We start from the raw sequence: 23,058 nt of genomic DNA, 5'->3' as shown, positions 1-23,058 counted from the left end.
TCTTTCTTTCTTTCTTTCTTTCTTTCTTTCTTTCTTTCTTTCTTTCTTTCTTTCTTTCTTTGCAGAAGAATACTGACATAGTTTCCCAAACATATGAACCTGTTTTAAATGACTACCTTTTGTTTCCTTTCCTGCAGTATTTGATGATGGAGATGAGAAAACTCTGAGGCGATCATCACTTTGCTTAAAAGGAGAGCGCCACTTTGCAGAGAGTGAGGTAAGAAGATGGCATAGACCTGATTTTGCAGTAGCTCATAACATTTGGATTTTGTTATAATTTTGTCAGATGTATGGTTGAGCTAATCTTCAAATTGGGCAAAAGCTATAACAGAAGCAATTTTGTCAGTCAAAACTTTTAATTTGTTCAGCCTGTTAAGTGCTTGCATTGTGAGTAAAGATAGTGGACTCTATCCTTATTTGGTGCTTTGAAATGAGGTATTTGACATGTGTCCTATTATCTGCTAAGCTGTTTGGCAATCTCGCCTCTCTGACTTTGTCTCCAAACCGTCCAACTTGAGCTGACCCTCTAATGTACTCATTTCTAATCCTATTCATCCTCATCACACCCAATGCAAATCTTAGCATCTTTAACTCTGCCACCTCCAGCTCTGTCTCCTGCTTTCTGGTCTGTGCCACCGTCTCCAGCCCATATAACATAGCTGGTCTCACTACCGTCCTGTAGACCTTCCCTTTGACGCTTGCTGATACCCGTCTATCACAAATTACTCCTGACACTCTTCTCCACCCATTCCACCCTGCCTGCACTCTTTCTTTTTCACCTCTCTTCCATAATCCCCATTACTCTGTACTGTTGATCCCAAGTATTTAAACTCATCCACTTTCGCCATCTCTACTCTCTGCATCCTCACCATTCCACCTCCCTCTCATTTCCACATATGTATTCTGTCTTGTTCCTACTGACCTTCATTCCTCTCCTCTCTAGAGCATATCTCCAGCTCTCCAGGGTCTCCTCAACCTGCTCCCAACTATCGCTACAGATCACAATGTCATCAGCAAACATCATAGTCCACGGGGACTCTTGTCTAATCTCGTCTGTCAGCCTGTCCTTCACCATTGCAAATAAGAAACGCCTCAGAGCCGATCCCTGATGTAATCCCACCTCCAACTTGCATCCGTCACTCCTACCGCAGAGCTCACCACTGTCACACTTCCCTCGTACATATCCTGTACAACTCTTTCGTACTTCTGCCACTCCCGACTTCCTCATACAACACCACAGCTCCTCTCGAGGCACCCTGTCATATGCTTTCTCCAGGTCCACAAAGATGCAATGCAACTCCTTCTGGCTTTCTGTAAACTTCTCCATCAACACCTTCAGAGCAAACATCACATCTGTGGTGCTTTTTCCTGGCATGAAACCATACTGCTGCTCACTAATCATCACCTCCCTTCTTCAACATTCAATCAATCAACATTTATTTATATAGCACATATTCATACAAAAAATGTAGCTCAAAGTGCTTACAAAATGAATAGAAAAATAGAAGACACAATAAAAAATAAACATAGGTCAACATTAATTAACATAGAATAATTAAGGTCCGATGGCCAGGGTGGACAGAAAAAACAAAAAAAAAACTCCAAAGGCTGGAGAAAAAAATAAAATCTGTAGGGGTTCCAGACCACGAGACCGCCCAGTCCCCTCTGGGCAATCTACCTAACATAAGTCAAACAGTCCTCTTTGTATTTATGGTTTTCATGGAAGGACCTGATGATGATGGTAACGTAGACTTCTGGCTTTCAGTCCATCAATGTTGGTGCATCATGATGCTTTGAGTAGGTAGAAACCGGAAAAAGAAACAGAAGAGAGAGTTGGGGTCAGTACGGATTTTAGAGCCACTATGAATAGTTATTATGATGAACTGAACATACAGAGTATCAGTATTAAGTTAAAGTGAAGTTAGGAGAAGGCCATGTTAAAGTAATGTGTTTTCAGCAGTGTTTTAAAGTGCTCTACTGTATTTGCCTGGCGAATTCCTATTGGCAGGCTATTCCAGATTTTAGGTGCATAACAGCAGAAGGCCGCCTCACCACTTCTTTTACGTTTAGCTTTTGGAATTATAAGGAGACACTCATTTGAAGATCTAAGGTTACGATTTGGAATATAATGTGTCAGGCATTCCGATATATAAGATGGAGCGAGATTATTTAAGGCTTTATAAATCATAAGCAGTATTTTAAAGTCAATTCTTAACCTAGCTTTCACTACTCTTTCCCATAACTTCATTCTGTGGCTCATCAATTTTATTCCCCTGTAGTTACTGCAGTCCTGCACATCCCCCTTATTCTTAAATATCGGCTGCACTATATGTTGTCTTAATTTACTTCATTTTTAAAAATATTTTTAAAGATTAGAACCAATTGAACATTTTGCAGCTCAAGTCATGATGGAACACCATGACTTCTGCTTTTCATTTTAGCCCACCATGAGACCACCATGATTCTGTGTTAGAATTTTTAGTTGGATGAAAAACAATGGTAAGGGTGGAGGCAATATGGAAGCACATCTCCTTGTATGTATTGAGATGAGATAGAGTAGGGCCTCATATCTACACTGGCTGATAAACTGGCAGTCTGACTTACACAGTTGTATGGGCATGTTTCTTATTACTTTGTTTTATCCCTTTGTATGTATAAAGCAACAATAAGAAACTGCAAGAACACGGGTGTACCAGTGCCTCCGCGGTGGAAAAGAGGTCACGTCCTTTTCTACCAATGTAATTTTATGGATTTTGTTTTTCACAGGGTGGAAGTGTAGTCCAGCCATTAAAATAAAGGTGGGCATCATTCTGTGTGAATACCAGTGCTTTCATGTAATGCTGTGGAAATACATAAGGGTGCTTCCACATTGCTGGTCAGGGAAAATCAGGTAGACACATTGCTGAGATACTGTGAAGGGTAAACAATTTTTTTCTCATTTTGATTTTTTCCAACACCTGCCAGTATAATGTGTATGCAAGTATGTATGTGTCCCAGAATATTTACTTAAATGTCTCTAATCAAATCCTGCCCAATGATAATACTGCCATCTTCATGTGTCTGTATTTTGTGTGACACACCTATTATTCCTATTCCTGCCTGGTGTTCAAATCTGCAAGGCTCTGCCTAAAATGAAACTGCTTCCAATATAGCTCTAAGCAATTTCAAGTTACATGGACCTCAGGATTTGGTCCTCCCCAAAAACACAGACTGAATAACATCTCGTCCACCTTGGATTTATATCTTTCCTAGCAATGGTGTTTAGTTTGGTTGGTTGTTGACGCTGTGAGTGGTGTTTCAGTTGTTTGGTTTATATAATGGATGGGCCAGGGGAGAGAGTGCCTTAAGGGCTTTATCTCCCCTGTGAGGATAGAGGGTAGCACCCCTGGGTTGCTACAGCACCACAGATTCCCGCAGGGTGTGCTGAGAGCTGGAGTTTGCTATAGCCCTTTCGGTTCTGAGAGAGAGAGAGAGAGAGAAAGAGAAGAAGAGAAAAGGGTTCTGTATTGCACTGTGCTTGGGAACTGTGGTACTGTGAGGAACGAGACAAAAGTGATTCCCATAGCTGAATAAATGTGTCTTGTGTGCTGAACATATGCTCTGAGACAGTTGTATCCAGGGTTTGGGGAGCTTTACGCCCCTGGTGTTCACAGGTTGTTGCTGTCAACTCATTAACTTTTACTTGGAATCTAGCTAACTTATTTTTCAAAAGTATCAATTCAATTCTATAAAAGAGACTATCAAATTGAGATGCTAATTCCATACTTTCCACTTTTTACTGTATATACAGTAGTACACTCCTAGCCCTGTCAACCTATGCCATTGTCAGTAGGGCTTGGTGACATGGCTTAAAAAGTATATCTCTATATTTTTAGATCATGTTGTGATATTCAATATATATCAATACTTTATTTTCAGTAAAATACTGAGGTATAATTTACATTTGATGGGCTCAGACTTGTAAACAGACCCATCATAGGTTAAAAGAAGGTGGCTTGAGCTTTCTCCAGTCAGACAAGAATGTATATGCCTGCCTGATAATTATTTTAACAGCAAAGCCCAGACATACTTGTAGGTAGCCATTTGTGCAACATTTTACACTTTTTGGCCAAACACTTGTAGGAGAAAACTATTATAACTGGAGAAAGAGCCAAATAGACAAATGGAGAATGTGGAAACTCCACACATTTGCCATTTAGTCCAGGGTTCACAACCATAACTCTGGTGCTATGAGACTCCATTCTTGAAACTGTATCATTCACCTAGTAGTTTTTTGATTTGCTCCAAGCCTGTCTTGGTCATAAATTTGTACATAAAACATTTTATGAGGTGCTTGATTTAAAATGCTTACTTGAACATGGAAGGATCCTGCTATTGATGTTTCAGAATGTTCGATACATTTCACGGAATTGTGCAATTTCATATACACATGATACATAAACATTTCTGTTACAGCTGAGCATTAAGATGGCTTCTGCTATTGTATTCTTTGCTCAGATGGTGGGATATATGTGCCAGTCAAAGCCAAAGGGCTTTCAGATTAGTTGATTCCCATTTTAACTTGGTTCTTGGTGTTAACCAAATAGTAACCACTGTTGTTCTGATTTCCATGTTTAAATTTCCTTAAATAAAACTTTTACTTGCAATTATTAATATAATTTGCGTAAAAATCTTACATTAATTACTGCTTTTCTGGTGCTTACAGACTTTAGATCAGCTGCCTCTTACAAACCCGGAACATTTTGGTACACCAGTAATAGGCAAGAAATCAAACAGAGGGAGGAGATCTAATCATGTGTAAGTATTGTTAAAGTAAGAGGTTTTAAGAATGCACAAGATATTTCCTGCTTAGTACCCAGATGTCTGGGAGATAAACTCTGAATAAAATTATGTTTGATGGACTAACACTCTGAGATTAAGAAGGAAAATTCCTGACACTGTGCATTCAGGCCATTGCTTAGGTTGCTCTTTTTGTACAGTTTGCATATACGAGTGTTTGCATTTCCAGGGTACTAAGGTTTTTCTCCTAAATAACTTAATTTGCCCATCTTTAGTAAAACGGCTGTTCTAATGCAAATAAGTAAAGGTGGACGTGGTGTGAGAGCTACTACATATATAATAGTTTAACTAATCGTTGTATGCCAAAATGACTTACCGGTAACAAATCCCAAGTGTGTAATATGGTTGTGTCCATACTTTATATAGTTTTACTACTCATAGGTTAAGAGGCACATTCAGGGGTCCTATATAGAGTCAATGATGTGGATGTGAATAGGTAACCTTAGAGATGTACAGTCTAAAGCTGTAGCTGTTAGTGTAGCTGATCATAACCAAATTTGTAAATACACAAAAGTGCTGGAAATCTTTTTATTAAAGAAAATCTTATTTAGCATTAATGTTTAACTCAGTAATGTGGATAACAACTGATAACAGCCATAATATGATTATGAAGACCAAACAAGATACAAATGATGATAATTATTTGATTCTTTCTATACAGACTTAGTTCATTTACTTTTGGGTTGCACTTATTTCTGTGATACATGCATTTGATCATCATCAGTGCGGAGTATACATTCTCCAATTGCCAGCATTGCTTTTCTTCTAAATAGTGTCATTTTTAGTCTTGTTACTGAAAGATTTACAGTTAAAGATGACTGTTGATTCTAAATTCACTCTTTGTAACTGTGGGAGTGTGTGTGAGAATGTCCTGTGACATTCTAACAGCAGTATAGCCCCTCCAGGGTTGGCTCCTGTGCTGTGCTTCAAGGTATTTGGTAGCTTGTGGTTCCCCAAGACCCTAAATATGATTAAGAAGGTTTTAGAATTTACTTTTCAAGATTATAATGAAAAAATTACGCTGTATATTAATGTATTCATCTGTTCTCCAGATGGATGGTGTGTGTGTAGGGTTGGTCTGAACAGATCAGTATTATACATCTGATTAACTTGTAATTTATTCTTTGTAATAAAATCTTTAAAATTAATAAGATAAAGAGAAGTACTGTTTAGTATTATGATGATGTGAGAATCAGTTTTAAGATTTAATACATGTTTTGTACCTTTAAAGCTTTTTAAAAAGAATGGTAAACAGAGCCAAGTCAAGAAAACTGTTTGTACCATAGTGATTTGCGGATGTTTTTGATCCTTTATATTTCATCACTGTAATATATTTTTGCTTAGAAAGGACGACAGCATTTAAATATTAAATAGTGTGTCAGACAGAATTATTATAGTTAAATGATTTGACTGATTACATAAGTTACAAAGTAAGTTACTTGAAATTGATACAACTTAAATACTTACTTGCTCAACTGTCTTTCTTTCAGTTCTTTTCTGTAACTTACTATGCCTTTATACATATAGACCCAACTATCAATTGCAAAGATTTGAAAATAAAATTAATAAATCACTGGCACTTGCTTGGTTCCTTTAGATTGTATATTTTTGCTCTCCATGAATTTACACGCATTTCACAACTATTGCACCTTAATGTTTTCTTTGCTAATTATTTTGAAACCTCAAAATAAACATGCATTGCTAATGATATGCGTTGTAATTGATGGCAGTGGATGGCGAATGTAGCACTGTTAATTTCCCATCTTGAACTTCATTATTTTATGTAGTGTTTTTAAGCTTGAATTTTACATTGAATAATGATGTGACCTTGCTGGAGTACTTTCCCTCTCCAGGTTTTCAGATACTACCTTGTAGCAGACTAAAACCCCAGCTAAGATTCACACTGCCTTTGACAGTGACTATATTAAACAATAATAAACAAAATATAACTACACAAACTAAAATGTTCCCATCCCATTTTCCTTTACGGCAATATACAATAAACATGATAGACCACAGGTGGTGAGAATGGGAGGACAGGTGTCTGCTGAGCTCACAGTCAGCACAGGATCCCCACAGGGCTGTTGCCTCAGCCCCAAACTCTTCACCCTGTACACTTATGACTGTGTCTCCACCCAGGACAATACCATCATCATTAAATATGCTGATGACACCACCATCCTGGGGCTCATCGGGGTGGGGTCGAGTCAGGGTACAGGATCCCGGTAAACAACATTCTTGCCTATGGAGAGGAGAAAGACCTCATCCTCAACACAGACAAGACCAAAGAAATAATACTGGACATTAGGAAGAATCCTCCTCCTCTACAGCCTCTTATCGTCAAAGGGACTGAGGTGGAGAGGGCTGACAGCCACAGATTCCTGGGTCTGCAGGTTACATCAGACCTGAGCTGGACTCTTAACACCACAGCCACAGTGAAAAAAGCCCAGCAAAGGCTTTATTTCATTAGGCTGCTCAGAAAAGCTGGCCTGAAGCATCGCTCTCTCACCCAGGCCTACAGAGGACTGATAGATAGATAGATAGATAGATAGATACAGTAGATAGATAGATAGATAGAGAGTATTCTTACCACAGGCATCACTGTCTGGTATGGGAACACCACACGGGCAGAGAGGAAGGCTTTGCAAAGAGTCCTAAAGACTGCGGAGAGGATCATAGGGACAAAACGTCCTTCTATGGACTCTATGTACGCATATTGCTGTCGGAAAAGAGCGGGGGGACTTATCAGGGATTCATTCCATCTAGCTCACTCTCTGCTCATACACAAAAACTGTATGTACAATCTGTGACACAGTAGAGCGGATAGCATCATCACTCACAGAACAAGGTTTTTCAATAGTTTTTTTCCCCGCCACAGTCAGACTGATGGCAAAACAAAATGACTGAACATGTGAAATAACCCCACATTATCTCACTTCACTTGTCATGTAAATGACGAGTGATAAATGTGTAATATCTGCAATATAATTGTATTTTTTTTGTGTAGATATTACCACTATTTTGTATAGTATTGTAATTCATATTATGTATTTATATTGTTTTATGGTTTACTTTTTTTTAAAAATGTTTACTATGATTTCCCTGAAAAAGCTCTGCACAAGAATTCCAGTGTGCTTTGACTGTCTGTTTTATGCACAAATGGCAAATAAAGAAACCTTAACATTAATACAATAATAACTAATATACTGTAAAACACTCATGATAAAGGCCATGAAAAACGGAAGCTGATGTAATGAAATGATGAAGGTATATAGTCCAGAGATCAGCACGCTGTATGTTAATGTAAAGATCAGTCCTAATGGTATTTCCTAATGAGATGATGATGTGTGAATGGGATCGGGAGTGCTCCTTTCTTTGCAAGTCAACAACAAATCCTCATACTGTCCTCATGCAACAGGAAGACACCAGACAGTGCATACACCCAAAACAGGTGACGACCCAGGGCAAAACAAGAATCCAAAGGCAGGAAAGGGAAGGCAAACAGACAGGTAACTCAAGAGAAACAACAAAAGACCTTTTCTTTGCTGTATAACTGGCCTCCTTTTAAATCTCGCGCTGGCCTCCTTGTCTCCAGCATCCACTGCAGGGACTGTTGGAAATTTAAGTTTTCACTCCCCAGTAGTGTTGCTACAACCTGTACACTCATGTTTTGTAACTGCAATGACCTTTCCATTTTGAATTAACCATTGGTTCATGTGATTTCTCTTTAATAACCTCACCGGCAGAAATACTGTCTTCAGTATTAACAATTATTTTTGCCATCTCTCAAACTCAGTTTAAACATAGCATTATACAACAGGTCCTCCCTGTTGATTACTGCAGGGCTTCATTCTGAGTCTGTGATAATGTGTGGTTAAGTATCTTGTCACATAAACCAAATTTTATTTACTAAACCCACCATTCAATACCTGTGCTAATGAATGAAGTGCAGGTATGTTTATTGAATTAAGCTCCTGAGGGGAAAAATATTTAAGAATAACCTATAGGGTATGGTCTTCCATTGTACAAACAGAGAATCTGTGCAACATTTGGTTGAAACGGGTTCAATGGTTTGGATTTGCATACTAAACAAACACAAAAACACATTCACCTTTGTAGATTAGACAATATATAAGAATTTAATGGAAATAATCACTTAATATGTTAAAGTACTGAAATGCCTCTTTTTTTCATGTGAGGAAATTTTGCTGAAGAGCTACCAAAAAGATTATCTATGGCTAATGTTATTATAAATGTTAACCTTTTTGTATCCCATTACCAGGCTCAGGGCTTTGAGGAGTAAGCGCCTAGGAGGACACTGAACTATTAATCTATTCTTTTCCTCTGTGTAGTAGTTTAAACCTTTTCATACAATCTCTTTGATCTAATTTCAGTTCATTTTACTTCAGCACTATTTAGAATTAGTTGACTCAGAATACTGTCCAGATTACCAGAGCACAAAATATCACAAAAAATAAATTGAAACTCAGGTATCAAGATAGAAAGAAACTTACCAAAGGAGTGTAACACTATATTTAAGCAATTTGTTATTAGGTTTTTTAAAAAATTGCATATTGAGAATTTGGAATAATGTGTGCTCTACTTATTGGGATAGGCTCCAGCCTTCCCACAACCCTGCTCAATATATGGTGGGTTTTGGAAAAATGGATAAAAGGTTCCTTTCTTGCAGGGTTTATACTTGACAAGATACAATGATAGAGATTGTAGGGGTTAAAATTTACAGCATTGTTAGCTTGTTGAAGAATTGTAAATGCCATTTTTTATCAGGTCAATGCTGCCAGTTCAGCTTGCAATTTCATTTTAAATCAGAAAACTCTGTCTTTTGAAAAGTGTGGTAGCTTTTAACTGGATTTTCTGTATTCTTTCATGTGCATTAGAGCCAAGTGCTCCAAACTTCAAGTCCCTCTTTACCTAATGGTTTTTGCTGATAGCATCTCATAGTATACCTGACCATGTGTTTTTTTGTTTCATTCTTTTCATCCACTCATAGGAACAGTTTAATTTTAGATAGATAGATATACACGTGGACAAAATTGTTGGTACCCTTCAGTCAATGAAAGAAAAACTCAAAATGGTCACAGAAATAACTTTAATCTGACAAAAGTAATAATAAATAAAAATTCTATGAAATTTAACCAATGAAAGTCCGACATTGATTTTCAACCATGCTTCAACAGAATTATTTAAAAAAATAAACTCATTAAAAACAGGCCTGGACAAAATGATGGTACCCTAACTTAATATTTTGTTGCACAACCTTTTGAGGCAATCACTGCAATCAAACGATTCCTGTAACTGTCAATGAGACTTCTGCACTTCTCAGCAGGTATTTTGGCCCACTCCTCATGAGCAAACTGCTCCAGTTGTCTCAGGTTTGAAGGGTGCCTTTTCCAGACGGCATGTTTCAGCTCTTTCCAAAGATGCTCAATAGGATTGAGGTCAGGGCTCATAGAAGGCCACTTTAGAATAGTCCAATGTTTTCCTCTTAGCCATTCTTGGGTGTTTTTAGCTGTGTGTTTTGGGTCATTGTCCTGTTGCAAGACCCATGACCTGTGACTGAGACCAAGCTTTCTGACACTGGCCAGCACATTTCTCTCTAGAATCCCTTGATAGTCTTGAGATTTCATTGTACCCTGCACAGATTCAAGACACCCTGTGCCAGATGCAGCAAAGCAGCCCCAGAACATAACAGAGCCTCCTCCATGTTTTACAGAAGGGACAGTGTTCTTTTCTTGATATGCTTCATTTTTCCGTCTGTGAACATAGAGCTAATGTGCCTTGGCAAAAAGTTCAATTTTTGTCTCATCTGTCCATAGGACATTGTCCCAGAATCTTTGTGGCTTGTCCACATGTAGTTTGGCAAATTCCAGTCTGGCTTTTTATGATTTGTTTTCAACAATGGTGTCCTCCTTGGTCGTCTCCCATGAAGTCCACTTTGGCTCAAACAACGACGGATGGTGCGATCTGACACTGATGTTCCTTGAGCTTGAAGTTCACCTTGGATCTCTTTAGAAGTTTTTCTGGGCTCTTTTGTTACCATTCGTATTATCCGTCTCTTTGATTTGTCATCAATTTTCCTCCTGCGCCACGTCCAGGAGGTTGGCTACAGTCCCATGGATCTTAAATTTCTGAATAATATGTGCAACTGTAGTCACAGGAACATCAAGCTGCTTCGAGATGGTCTTATAGCCTTTACCTTTGACATGCTTGTCTATAATTTTCTTTCTAATCTCCTGAGACAACTGTTTCCTTCGCTTCCTCTGGTCCATGTTGAGTGTGGTACACACCATGTCACCAAACAACACAGTGACTACCTGGAGCCCTATATATAGGTCCACTGACTGATTACAAGATTGTAGACACCTGTGATGCTAATTAGTGGACACACCTTGGATTAACATGTCCCTTTGGTCACATTATTTTCAGTCTTTTCTAGGGGTACCATCACTTTTGTCCAGGCCTGTTTCATGAGTTTATTTTTTTTAATAATTCTGTTGAAGCATGGTTGAAAATTAATGTCTGACTTTCATTGGTTAAATTTCATAGAATTTTTATTTATTATTACTTTTGTCAGATTAAAACCCCTTATCATTCGGGGTCATTTTTGCTAAATCGCTTGTAATTCGACCTCCAAATTAGAATCATTGCTGTTATTGAACTATCTGGAGTATAAACACATGTTTGGTCTCTTTGTAAAGGTAACATTCTCTAGTTTCACCCTTAGTAGTCAGAATCACTGTAGGTGTGACTGATCAAAAGTTATGCACATTAGAACTCACAAAAACGAATTTTTTGTTCTCCCAAGTTTTTTAGGAAAATAAAGGAAAATAAAGCTGCAGTAGGTAGGTGGGGACAGAAACACACTATGTACCAACAGAATAACTTGTTGACTACTCAAATTTCAAATTTGAAAAGAATACCTGTAAAAATGACATTTTTTACACCAGTTTTTATGTGGGCATGCCCAGGGGCTTTTTAGAGGGACCATTATCCACATTTTGGAACATATGGAAAAAGTGTAATAACTTTTGAATGCTTCAACCCACATATATCAATGAGGGCTCTACTGAAAGCTTACACCTAAAGGAATCTATATCTACACACAGTGTCACTCTATTAGTTATGGAAATTCATGTTCCATAATAAAAACAATAAAAAATACACATTTCTATGTAAAAATAGTCAATACAAGTTATGGGCCAAAAATATATTTATATTTTTTTACTTTTTTTTTTTATAAAATGCACACAAACTATATATATTTCTTTTACAAACTGTTACAACACAGCTCAGCGTTTTCCATGTGCCACTTGATGGCAGCAATCACTAGCAAGCAGAAAGCACAAGGGCTGGCACGTCGCTCTCTGCCATTAGACGTCTCCTGGGCCGGTTGAATACTTTCGCAACACGTACATGCATCTGTTATTTAATCGAGCATTTATTTACGTTTAAACTTCTACTTTTATTCATATTTAAAATGCTAAAAACTTGGCGAAATCACAATAAACAACCACGCACCAACTCTGCAGACTGGCACAAATGCCACCTTCACGCAGCTCGATCGTTTTGTTTACAAGTTAGTATGGCAAGTTACATATCAAAATGCTCGGCTGCTCATTGGCTGTAAGTTTTGAGTGTCAGTCACAGTGTCCAATCAAACTGGTAGATTCTACCAGAGTTTGGAGCTATACGTCATCCTCCAAGCTTTCTGTGACACTGGTTGGCTATACGAGGTGCCAGTCAACCCCAGACCCGTCGTAATTGGCCAACTTAGGTGTCTTTCGGAAGCTAACACTTCCGTGTTTCATGCGGTAGCATGGTTATCGCCGACAGAAACAAATTACGTCTAATATGAGCAATATACATGAAAAAAAATTACGTAGGTGGTCTCAAGTTTTGAAACGTTTTCTGGAGTTTTTGTCCCTTTGAGAATATATTGTGTGTTTTGGACCTAAATCGTTTTACTGGATTATATTCGCTGGAGCCTTACGGACACAATGGGATCAATACTGCTCGGAAATATTGATGTTTGACTTGCAGGGGGTCTTCAAAGGTAGGGACAGTCAACTCTTAAAAGTATGTACTTCTCTGTAAAAAAGGCTTTAGTGTCAGTGCTGTGGTTGTTGTGTGTCAAAATGGTTTATATCATCGGAAAGACGAGACTTTGAAGTTTCATTTGATGGGTAGGGTGTCGAGATGCATGGCAGATGGGCATGCACACATTACTGTAACGTTTTTAAAACGCTGTTATGTCCCAGGACCGGCACGTGTGCGCGTTAAGAGTTATTTCTGTGACCATTTTGAGTTTTTCTTTCATTGACTGAAGGGTACCAACAATTTTGTCCACGTGTGTAGATAGATACTTTATTAATCCCAAGGGGAAATTCACATATTCCAGCAGCAGCATACTGATAAAACAAAAAAAATATATATTAAATTAAAGAGTGATAAAATGCAGGTAAAACATACAATAATTTTGTATAATGTTAACTTTTAACATTTACCCCCTGGGTGGAATTGAACAGTCGCATAGTGTGTGGGAGGAACGATCTCCTCATTCTGTCAGTGGAGCAGGACAGTGACAGCAGTCTGTCGCTGAAGCTGCTCCTCTGTCTACAGATGACACTGTTCAGTGGATTCAGTGGATTCTCCATTATTGACAGGAGCCTACTCAGCGCCCATTGCTCTGCCACAGATGTCAAACTGTCCAGCTCCATACTAACAATAGAGCCTGCCTTCTTTACCAGTTTGTCCAGGCGTTAGGTATCCTTCTTCTTTATGCTGCCTCCCCAGCACACCACCGCGTAGAAGAGGGTGCTCACCACAACCGTCTGATAGAACATCTGCAGCATCTTAATTGCAGATGTTGAAGGACGCCAGCCTTCTAAGGAAGTATAGTCTGTTCTGTCCTTTCTTACACAGAGCATCAGTATTGGCAGTCCAGTCCAATTTATCATCCAGCTGCACTCCCAAGTATTTATATGTCTGCACTCTCAGCACAATGTCGCCTCTGATAACCTAGGAGGGGCCTGGGTCTCCTAAAATCCACCACCAGCTCCTTGGTGTTGCTGGTGTTCAGTTGTAGGTGGTTTGAATCGCACCATTTAACAAAGTCCTTGATTAGGTTCCTATACTCCTCCTCCTGCCCACTCCTGATGCAGCCCACGATAGCAGTGTTGTCAGTGAACTTTTGCACATGGCAGGACTCCGAGTTGTATTGGAAGTCCGATGTATATAGGCTGAACAGGACCGGAGAAAGTACAGTCCCCTGCGGCACTCCTGTGTTGCTGACCACAATGTCAGACATGCAGTTCCCAAGACGCACATACTGAGGTGTGTCTGTAAGATAGTCCACAATCCATGCCACCAGGTATGAATCTACTCCCATCTCTGTCAGCTTGTCCCTAAGGAGCAGAGGTTGGATGGTTTTGAAGACGCTAGAGAAGTCCAGAAACATAATTCTTACAGCACCACTGCCTCTGTCCAAGTGGGAGAGGGATCAGTGTAGCATATAGATGATGGCATCCTCTGCTCCCACCTTCTCCTGGTATGTGAACTGCAGAGGGTCGAGGGCGTGGCGGACCTGTGGTCTCAAGTGGTGAAGCAGCAGCCGCTCCATGGTCTTCATCACATGTGACGTCAGAGCGACAGGCTGGAAGTCATTCAGCTCATTAGGATACCTTTTGGACTTTTGTACACACTATTAATAAATCAATGCAAATATTCTTACCATTCTATTACTGAGGTTGGTAGCAATTCCCATATTGCAAAAAATATTTTTTTTTTTACATTTCATTAATTTCTGAGGTTGATTTGTTTCAAACCTAGTTTTGTTAAACTTTACTTGCTTTTATGGAATGTTATTTGATTTTAATAAAATCAATAAAATGCTTAAAAAATGGGGTGAACTTAAGTAGCTGAGAATAAAATGCAAACATTTTTTTAATATTCCATGGAAAAGTATAACAAACTCAGGTAGAGAATTTCACTATGTGCTCAATGGTGCAGTTGACAAAACACTGCTTTCAGGAAGACCAAAATTGCAGCTTATATGCCAGGTAAGGTTTTATAAGTACATTTTGAAGCTAAAGTAAAAACCAATGAGAGTTAACCTCCAACCTCCACCTACATGTTGTTTATTGTTGTAGTCCTGAAGAGGAGTCTTCATCATCCTCCAGTGAAGATGAAGATGGAGAGCGACGCCTGAATGATGAGCTTCTTGGTAAAGTAGTGTGTGTGGAGTGTACAGCAACAGATAAGAAGAAAACCACTTGGTATCCAGCCCTGGTGAGTATTAAAGTTTATCTGCAGAGCAAGGTTAATCCACATGTTTAATTAATCTGTTGTTTGTTTGGATTAGAATACCTTTGCCCAATATTAATGTGCTTATGAATAAAATGTGAAGAGTGGGCAGTGTTGAATGAGTAAAAAGCTGTTTTGTATGTCAATCTATAGGTATCTGTAGTCAAATTGCATTTTCTCCAAATCTGTAAGTGAAAAGGAGTTGCAACTACCTGTGCAAAGTGCAAACATGTATTTAAATATATGCACATAATTTGTTATATTTAGGTAAGTCCAGTGTTGTGTTAAATTAAAAGGTGCAATGATTGTTAAAGATTTAAATTACTACTGAAGTGGTAGTCTACTCATTCAATTGTTTAGACTAGTTGCTCATTCTCTAGGGGGCTGCATGGTCTTAGCTGAAATGTTGTAAAGCATTAAGTCACTTTCAGTTATTTTGAAAAAGTTTTATTATAAGTTAACTTGAAGATGTTTGGATTGCTGCTGTTTCCATAAGAAGGATTGGAGATGCATAATATGTACATTGTAGATTATGTAGTTTGTTATTACCACAAACTACACTAGACTTGTCAGAAAGAAGAGGTAGTCTTACCAAGAAGCTGTTTGATGTAGGAATTTCATAAAATTTAAATGGTAAAAAAGAAATATTTGTCTATTTTTTATTTATAAAGAAAAGTTTTTGTTTGTCTTGGAACTAAGCATCCTCGTTTAAAATAAATAAATGTCCCCGGCTAATAGAAAGTACTTTGTTGTAACTGCAATTAATGCATTTGAAAATTGAGGAGGCAATTTTTCGGCATCTTTTCATGCAATTCTTTGCATACAAGAAGATATAATAAGATTAGTCTGAAGAGGGCATAGTCTTTATGATGTCTGTTAAGGCTAACACTGCATATGCAAAGCCAGCTGCGATGAGACTCATATATTCAGGAAAATTATCTGCTGTGTTTTAACTTTTACATTAGTGGTGTAATGATCAAAGATAGAATGACAGGGATGCATCCAAACATAATAGTTTATTTTGAGCACAAGATGGTCTTTTCATGTGCATTTTGTTTTTTTTCATGCCTTAGACAGCCAGTTCCCTCCACACTTTTACAGTTTATTTTGAGGAGGAGATTTTCTGCACACTTCACCTCTGCCAATAAATATTTGTGCAGTATGTGCTGTTTTTGGCCACTGAATTCAGAAAGCCTTTGTTGAACAGTGAAACCTTAAAATTTAAATAGTTGTAAACCTTCTGGTGTGTGCAGCCTTCGACCCCAAATATGATTATTACTCAGTGAAGGATACCAGAAGAAGTACATATTAGCATCATTGTGTGTAAATAGATTTAAGTGTGATTTTATACAGCAAGTAAATAGATTTAAGTGTGATTTTATACAGCAAGTCTTTATTGAGAAATAGAAATACTGTTAGAAAATTTAAACAGATTAGAAATTTCTAAAATAATTAAAGTAAGTGATGTATTGTGTGGTAATTGGTAAATTAAAGTGTTTTTAATGTATAACAAACTGCACTAACAGTACGCTCCAATGACTGAAATTGAAAACAAATCAATTAGTAGACATTATATGTTGTGCTGCAGTAGAAAAGGACCATTTTCTATAAACAGATCACAAATTTTACTCACACTTATATCCCATATTCAAAATTGGCTTATGCATTCTCACTAACCATGTCTGTCAAGTTTTGTTTTTTTTATTAAATTTTAAAGATATTTTTAAACAGTATTAACAGCTGATATATTTCTTTCCCCCTGTGTCACCCAATACACCCCACCCCACTCCCATTCTTGTCTTTCAAGGTTATCTCTCCAGATTGCAATGAGGAGGTGGCTGTTAAAAAAGACTACATTCTTGTTCGTTCATTTAAGGATGGAAAATTGTGAGTATTCTTAAACTGTTTTTGTAAAATTTTTAAGAAAAATAACCAAGATTACATTTATAATTTAGAAATGAAGTACAGTTTTTTGAACAAAAACGAAAATATAATTTGGGTAGTGTTTCAAGTTTAATGTTATGAACAACATTGCTACCACTGAACATCATATTATTTTATATATTATATATATGGTGCATGGGTGTCCAGCTTCAATCCTGAAGGGCAGCAGTGGTTGTAGGTTTTCCTTCCTGCCACTTTCTTTATCATTGGCCAGTTTCAGTTGTTACCTGACTTATTTTTCCCTTCATTTTAATTTCCTTTTTTTAAGACTTGGTCCTCTGAATTGCTTTTCTTTTCCTTAAATGCCAGCCAAACAAAAATGATATATGAAGTAAGCCAACAGATGACCAGCTAAGTTGAAGCCTCAAACGCCAACCAATTTCACTCTGGCCAGTTTTTTAATTAGAAGCCAGTCCTTGTTTTTAATTAAGCCTATTGTAATAGTGTGGTAATGATACCACACTGCCGACTTGAACATCACATAAAGGGATAATTTTTCTGCAGATCATCTAATGTGGTCTATAATTCTCTGTATGAAATGTACTGACACTGCACTCTATGTGGGAGAAACTGGAGAAAAACTCCACCAGAGAAAGAATTTACACAGGTTCCACATTAAACGTGGCAACACAGATGTTCCTGTAGTGGCCCACTTCAACAGCCATGGACACTGTGAGAGTGACTTTAAAGACACAGTGCTTATGGGCAACTTCAAAACACAACAAGATAAAAAAGAATGGGAAGTTAAACTCATGTTAACATTTAATACATTACAACATGGTTTGAATAAAGACAAGAGTTTGCATCTCTCAGACTGACACAGATAACCTGTCTACAGACCCATATCGTTTTGAAAAACTCATCACAAACTTCAAAGGACTTTGTTGGACAGTTATCTTATCCAAAGATCTTGACCATACATTGTTCTTCTCTCTCTTGTTAAATTAATCTTAGCCTGAAGGAAACTATTAATTTTTTACATTAAAGATTTGTCATTTAAAGATTTACCAATGTTGTTTCTTGTCCTAGTGTGTGTATATAAACACAGGGAACTTCAGTTTCTGTATTATATCTTGCCTGAAGAAGGGGCCTGAGTTGCCTCAAAAGCTTGCATATTGTAATCTTTTTAGTTAGGCAATAAAAAGTGTAATTTTGCTTGGCTTCTCTCTACATTCATAATGGCTAACACGGTACAACACCCTAGTACTACTGAGATATACATGTAAGTTTTCCCATTTGCAGTAGGGTGGTTAGGGGACATGATGCAATGCTGGTTCTGCTGCTGTGTGTGTTTTGTCAGCTTTCACTTGAATTTTTCTATGACTGCTCATTTTGATCATTTCACAATCTTTTTACGATATTGTCAGAAAATAGTGACAAATTGTGATCACTTATCAGTGTCACAGCAAAGGCCAAATTGCATTCTCTATTGCAAAAACAAGATATGTTTATTTTGTCCTGATAGCACAGGTCTCCCCAGCCTCTTTTATAACTAAACACATCCATCCATCCGTTATCCCACCCGCTATATCCTAACTACAGGGTCATGGGGGTCTGCTGGAGCCAATCCCAGGCAACACAGGGTGCTAGGCAGGAAACAAACCCTGGGCAGGGCGCCAGCCCATCACAGTATAAGTAAACATATCTAATGAAAATAATTTATTTGAAATAGGAGTAAGCATGTGTGTTTGTGTATTTATTTATTGATACTGTATATAACATTTATGTATACGTATAGGTTACTAATGAATCTGTAAATTATTGACAGTCTGATTTGCAAAGCCATACTTATCACAGTCTATCAGTGCTTGTGACCCAGTTATTCAAGTTATACGTATAGGTTACTATTGAATCTGTAAATTATTGACAGTCTGATTTTCAAAGCCGTACTTATCACAGTCTATCAGTGCTTGTGACCCCGTTATTCAAGTCAATAAATGTGTCCTGTGTTTGAATCTTGTGCCTTTACACATCTACATTTTGAACAGTATAAAGTATATAAACTATGACAGACTAATTCTGAATATGTATCTGAGTGGCTTGGTGCCCTAATCAGCCCTCTTTTAACACTGAATTTGATTAGACCTGTCTAAGAATGTTTTATCTGAAAGTAATGTGCCTATTTGAAATGTCCATTGCTAATTCACTTAAAATGTTTTGCTATAATTTGGCCTTTGGCAGCACCACCAACAGGGAAACACAAAAACACAATTGTTACTTTGTGGTTATTACTCTACATAGTTCATTAGTTTACCATCACAGCCTAATTATATATTAAAATGTAGTGGCCATTTTAATAAAGCTTTAATGCAAAAAATGCGCAATTTAGTTACTATAATTTAAAAAAATATACCTATCTAGCATAGTTAAATAAAAATATATTTCCATTGTAATTGTATTTTATTGAAAAAATGGGTGACAATCGTAGATAGGCTGGACAATTCAAGTCAAATTATAAAATACAATACTCTCGGTTGTCTCTAGTTCATTTACACATACTGTAATTATTGCAGTAGTTGTTGTATTAGATCATCTTGCCAATAACTGTTGTTTGATCACCACATAGAATTAAAGCTAATTGCTTTTTTGCATTAAAATGTTGCTTTTGAGCCTCTAATTTTTCACAGCTTCATTGCCCACTTGGTTATTTGCATTCAGCCTCATGGGTTGAGTCACAAGTGGCTGACGTATTTGTTACTGAATGAAGCCTGGCTGTGATCCAGATCTCTTTAGTAGTAATCCTTCCAAACCCTTCAGGGACAGTGCCCCACATCATGTTGTAGCTTTATTATCGGTATCTTATTTTGCTATTTTTTTAATATTTGGAGGATCGCCAGTTACCATCTATCTACAGTATGAACTTGCTTTTTCCACTTTACAGAGCTTTTCAGGCAGTAATGAGTAAAAGGCAGGAAACAACCCTGGACAATATGCTAGTCCATTTTCAAGGTAAAATCAGTCCTATACTTGCACACAGCCGGTCCATTTATGATTGCAAATTAACCTCTTATGTATGTCTTTGGGCATTTGAGAAACCCCAAGCAAAAATAAAAATAATGAAAACATGCAAATGCATTGCAGATAGTGAGTGGTCTAAAATTGATCTCAGATCCCAGTAGTAGTACTTACATTAGTCTAACTTTCTTTTCATGTAGGTAATATAAGAAATATTGAGCAGGATCAAGAGGTTAGGTGTTAAATCTGTTTCCAGCAGTCACCATTGGTTTAGTGTGTAAGTGTCATCTTATGAATGAGAACGCAGAGGTTTACCTCTGGGTGCACTCTACATCAGGATGTTCTTATCTTCTGACTGAATTAGTTCATCTTAAAAGGATTTTATTCCTTGGGATTATCCATGAATCTCAAAAACATCTAGCTAAATCTGGAAAATCTGCGGTGGGCTGGTGCCCTGCTGGAGGTTTGTTCCTGCCTTGCACCGTGTGCTGGCTGGGATTGGCTCCAGCAGACCCCCGTGACCCTGTGTTAGGATATAGCGGTTTCGAAAATGACTGACTGACTTCTTCTTCTTTTGGCTGCTCCCATTAGGGGTGGCCACAGCGGATCATCTTCTTCCATATCTTTCTGTCCTCTGCGTCTTGTTCTGTCTACCCATCACCTGCATTTCCTTTCTCACCACATCCATAAACCTTCGCTTAGACCTTCCTCTTTTCCTCTTTCCTGGCAGCTCTGTCCTTAGCATCCTTCTCCTAATATATCCAGCATCTCTCCTCTGCACATGTCCAAACCAACGCAATCTTGCCTCTCTGACTTTGTCTCCTAACCGTCCAACTTGACTGGACCCTCTAATGTACTCATTTTTAATCCTATCCATCCTCGTCACACCCAGTGCAAATCTTAGCATCTTTACCTCTGCTACCTCCAGCTCTGTCTCCTGCTTTCTGGTCAGTGCCACCGTCTCCAACCCATATAGCATAGTGGTCACACTACTGTCCTGTAGAGCTTCCCTTTCACTCTTGCTGATATCTGTCTGTCACAAATCACTCCTGACACTCTTCTCCACCCATTCCACCCTGCCTGCACTCTCTTTTTCACCTCTCTTCCACAATCCCCATTACTCTGTACTGTTGATCCCAAGTATTTAAACTCATCCACCTTTACCAACTCTACTCCCTGCATCCTCACCATTCCACTGACCTCCCTCTCATTTCCACACATGTATTCTGTCTTGTTCCTACTGACCTTCATTTCTCTCCTCTCTAGAGCATATCTCCACCTCTCCAGGGTCTCCTCAACCTGCTCCCTACTATCGCTACAGATCACAATGTCATCAGCAAACATCATAGTCCACGGGGACTCTTGTCTAATCTCATCTGTCAACCTGTCCATCACCATTGCAAATAAGAAAGGGCTCAGAGCTGATCCCTGATTTAATCCCACCTCCACGTTGAATGCATCCGCCCCTCCTACCGCAGACCTCACCACTGTCACACTTCCCTCGTACATATCCTGTACAACTCCTGCGTACTTCTCTGCCACTCCCGACTTCCTCATACAATACCACAGCTCCTCTCGAGTAAGCCTGTCATATGGTTTCTCCAGATCCACAAAGATGTAATGCAACTCCTTTTTGCCTTATCTAACTTCTCCATCAACATCCTCAGAGCAAACATTGCATCTGTGGTGCTCTTTCTTGGCATGAAACCATACTGCTGCTCACTAATCATCACCTCACTTCTTAACCTAGCTTCTACTACTCTTTCCCATAACTTCATGCTGTGGCTCATCAATTTTATTCCCCTGTAGTTACTGCAGTCCTGCACATCCCCCTTATTCTTAAATATCGCCACCAGTACACTTCTTCTCCACTCCTCAGGCATCCTCTCACTTTCCAAGATTCCATTAAACAATCTGGTTAAAAACTCCACTGCCATCTCTCCTAAACACCTCCATGCTTCCATAAGTATGTCATCTGGACCATCGGCCTTTCCATTTTTCAACCTCTTCATAGCTGTCCGAACTTTCTCCTTGCTAATCCGTTGCACTTCCTGATTCACTATCTCCACATCATCCACATCTTCTCTCTCTTGTTCTCTTCATTCATCAGCCTCTCAAAGTAGTCTTTCCATCTGCTCAACACACTCTCCTCGCTTGTGAGTACGTTTCCATCTTTATCCTTTATCACCCTAACCTGCTGCACATCTTTCCCAGCTTGGTCCCTCAGTCTAGCCAATGGGTAAATGTCCTTTTCTCCTTCCTTAGTGTCCAACCTCTCATATAACTCATCATACACCTTTTCTTTAGCCTTCGCCACCTCTCTCTGCACCTTGTGCCTTATTTCCTTGTACTCTTGTCTACTTTCTGCATCTCTCTGACTATCCCACTTCTTCTTTGCCATCCTCTTCCTCTGTATACTATACTGTATTTCCTCATTCCACCACCAGGTTTCCTTTTCCTCCTTCCTCTTTCCAGATGTCACGCCAAGCACTGGAAAATGACCACCTCTGTCGACAAACTATAGTTCCTCTGTACCAAATACCTATTTAAATAGCTGACCCCCTGAATTGTTAATTCAGTGTATTTAGCAGTAAGAAAGGTCAAGGTGTTTAATAAGATACAGAAATGTATAGATGTAGTAATTATAATGGTACCCTCAAGGTAGATGGTGTGTATATCTTTTTATTTTTCAAAAGTCAGGAAATGAAAACTAACATGGGTTGAAAATGTGGTGCTATCTTGTACTCTGGAATGCCCTGGATAGCATGGGTGGCTAGTTGGTCTAATTCTTCAGGACTGTGACTATGTCTGGCCTTTTATGACCTTTTGTTATTAACTCTCTGTGGATCTCCTCAACAGTTTTTTTTTTCTTTTTCCAGAAATGCTATCCGTAGTTCAATGATAATGCTAATGGACAAATATTGTTATGTTCCACTTATGTTAGCCAATTACAAACTACTTTGTTCTAATGAACATTTAAACCAGTCTGCATCTTTA

General features: G+C 38.4%; 1 protein-coding gene across 2 annotated transcripts in view; it reads left to right on the top strand.

Moving 5' to 3' along the window:
• arid4b (AT-rich interaction domain 4B) overlaps positions 1 to 23,058 on the top strand; it is a 163,602-nt gene that overhangs the window by 71,380 nt on the left and 69,164 nt on the right. For both annotated transcript variants that reach the window (XM_039738847.1, XM_039738846.1), the window contains exons 6-9: positions 138 to 217; positions 4,706 to 4,797; positions 15,009 to 15,147; positions 16,970 to 17,049. In XM_039738847.1, coding sequence (XP_039594781.1) covers positions 138 to 217; positions 4,706 to 4,797; positions 15,009 to 15,147; positions 16,970 to 17,049 — 391 coding nt within the window. The remainder of the gene's footprint in view (positions 1 to 137; positions 218 to 4,705; positions 4,798 to 15,008; positions 15,148 to 16,969; positions 17,050 to 23,058) is intronic.

The sequence above is a fragment of the Polypterus senegalus genome, chromosome 16 (assembly GCF_016835505.1).
Source record: "Polypterus senegalus isolate Bchr_013 chromosome 16, ASM1683550v1, whole genome shotgun sequence".
NCBI classification, from domain to species: Eukaryota; Metazoa; Chordata; class Cladistia; order Polypteriformes; family Polypteridae; genus Polypterus; species Polypterus senegalus.
The sequence above is the reverse complement of the archived record's forward strand: the minus strand, read 5'-3'. Positions and strand labels throughout refer to the sequence as shown.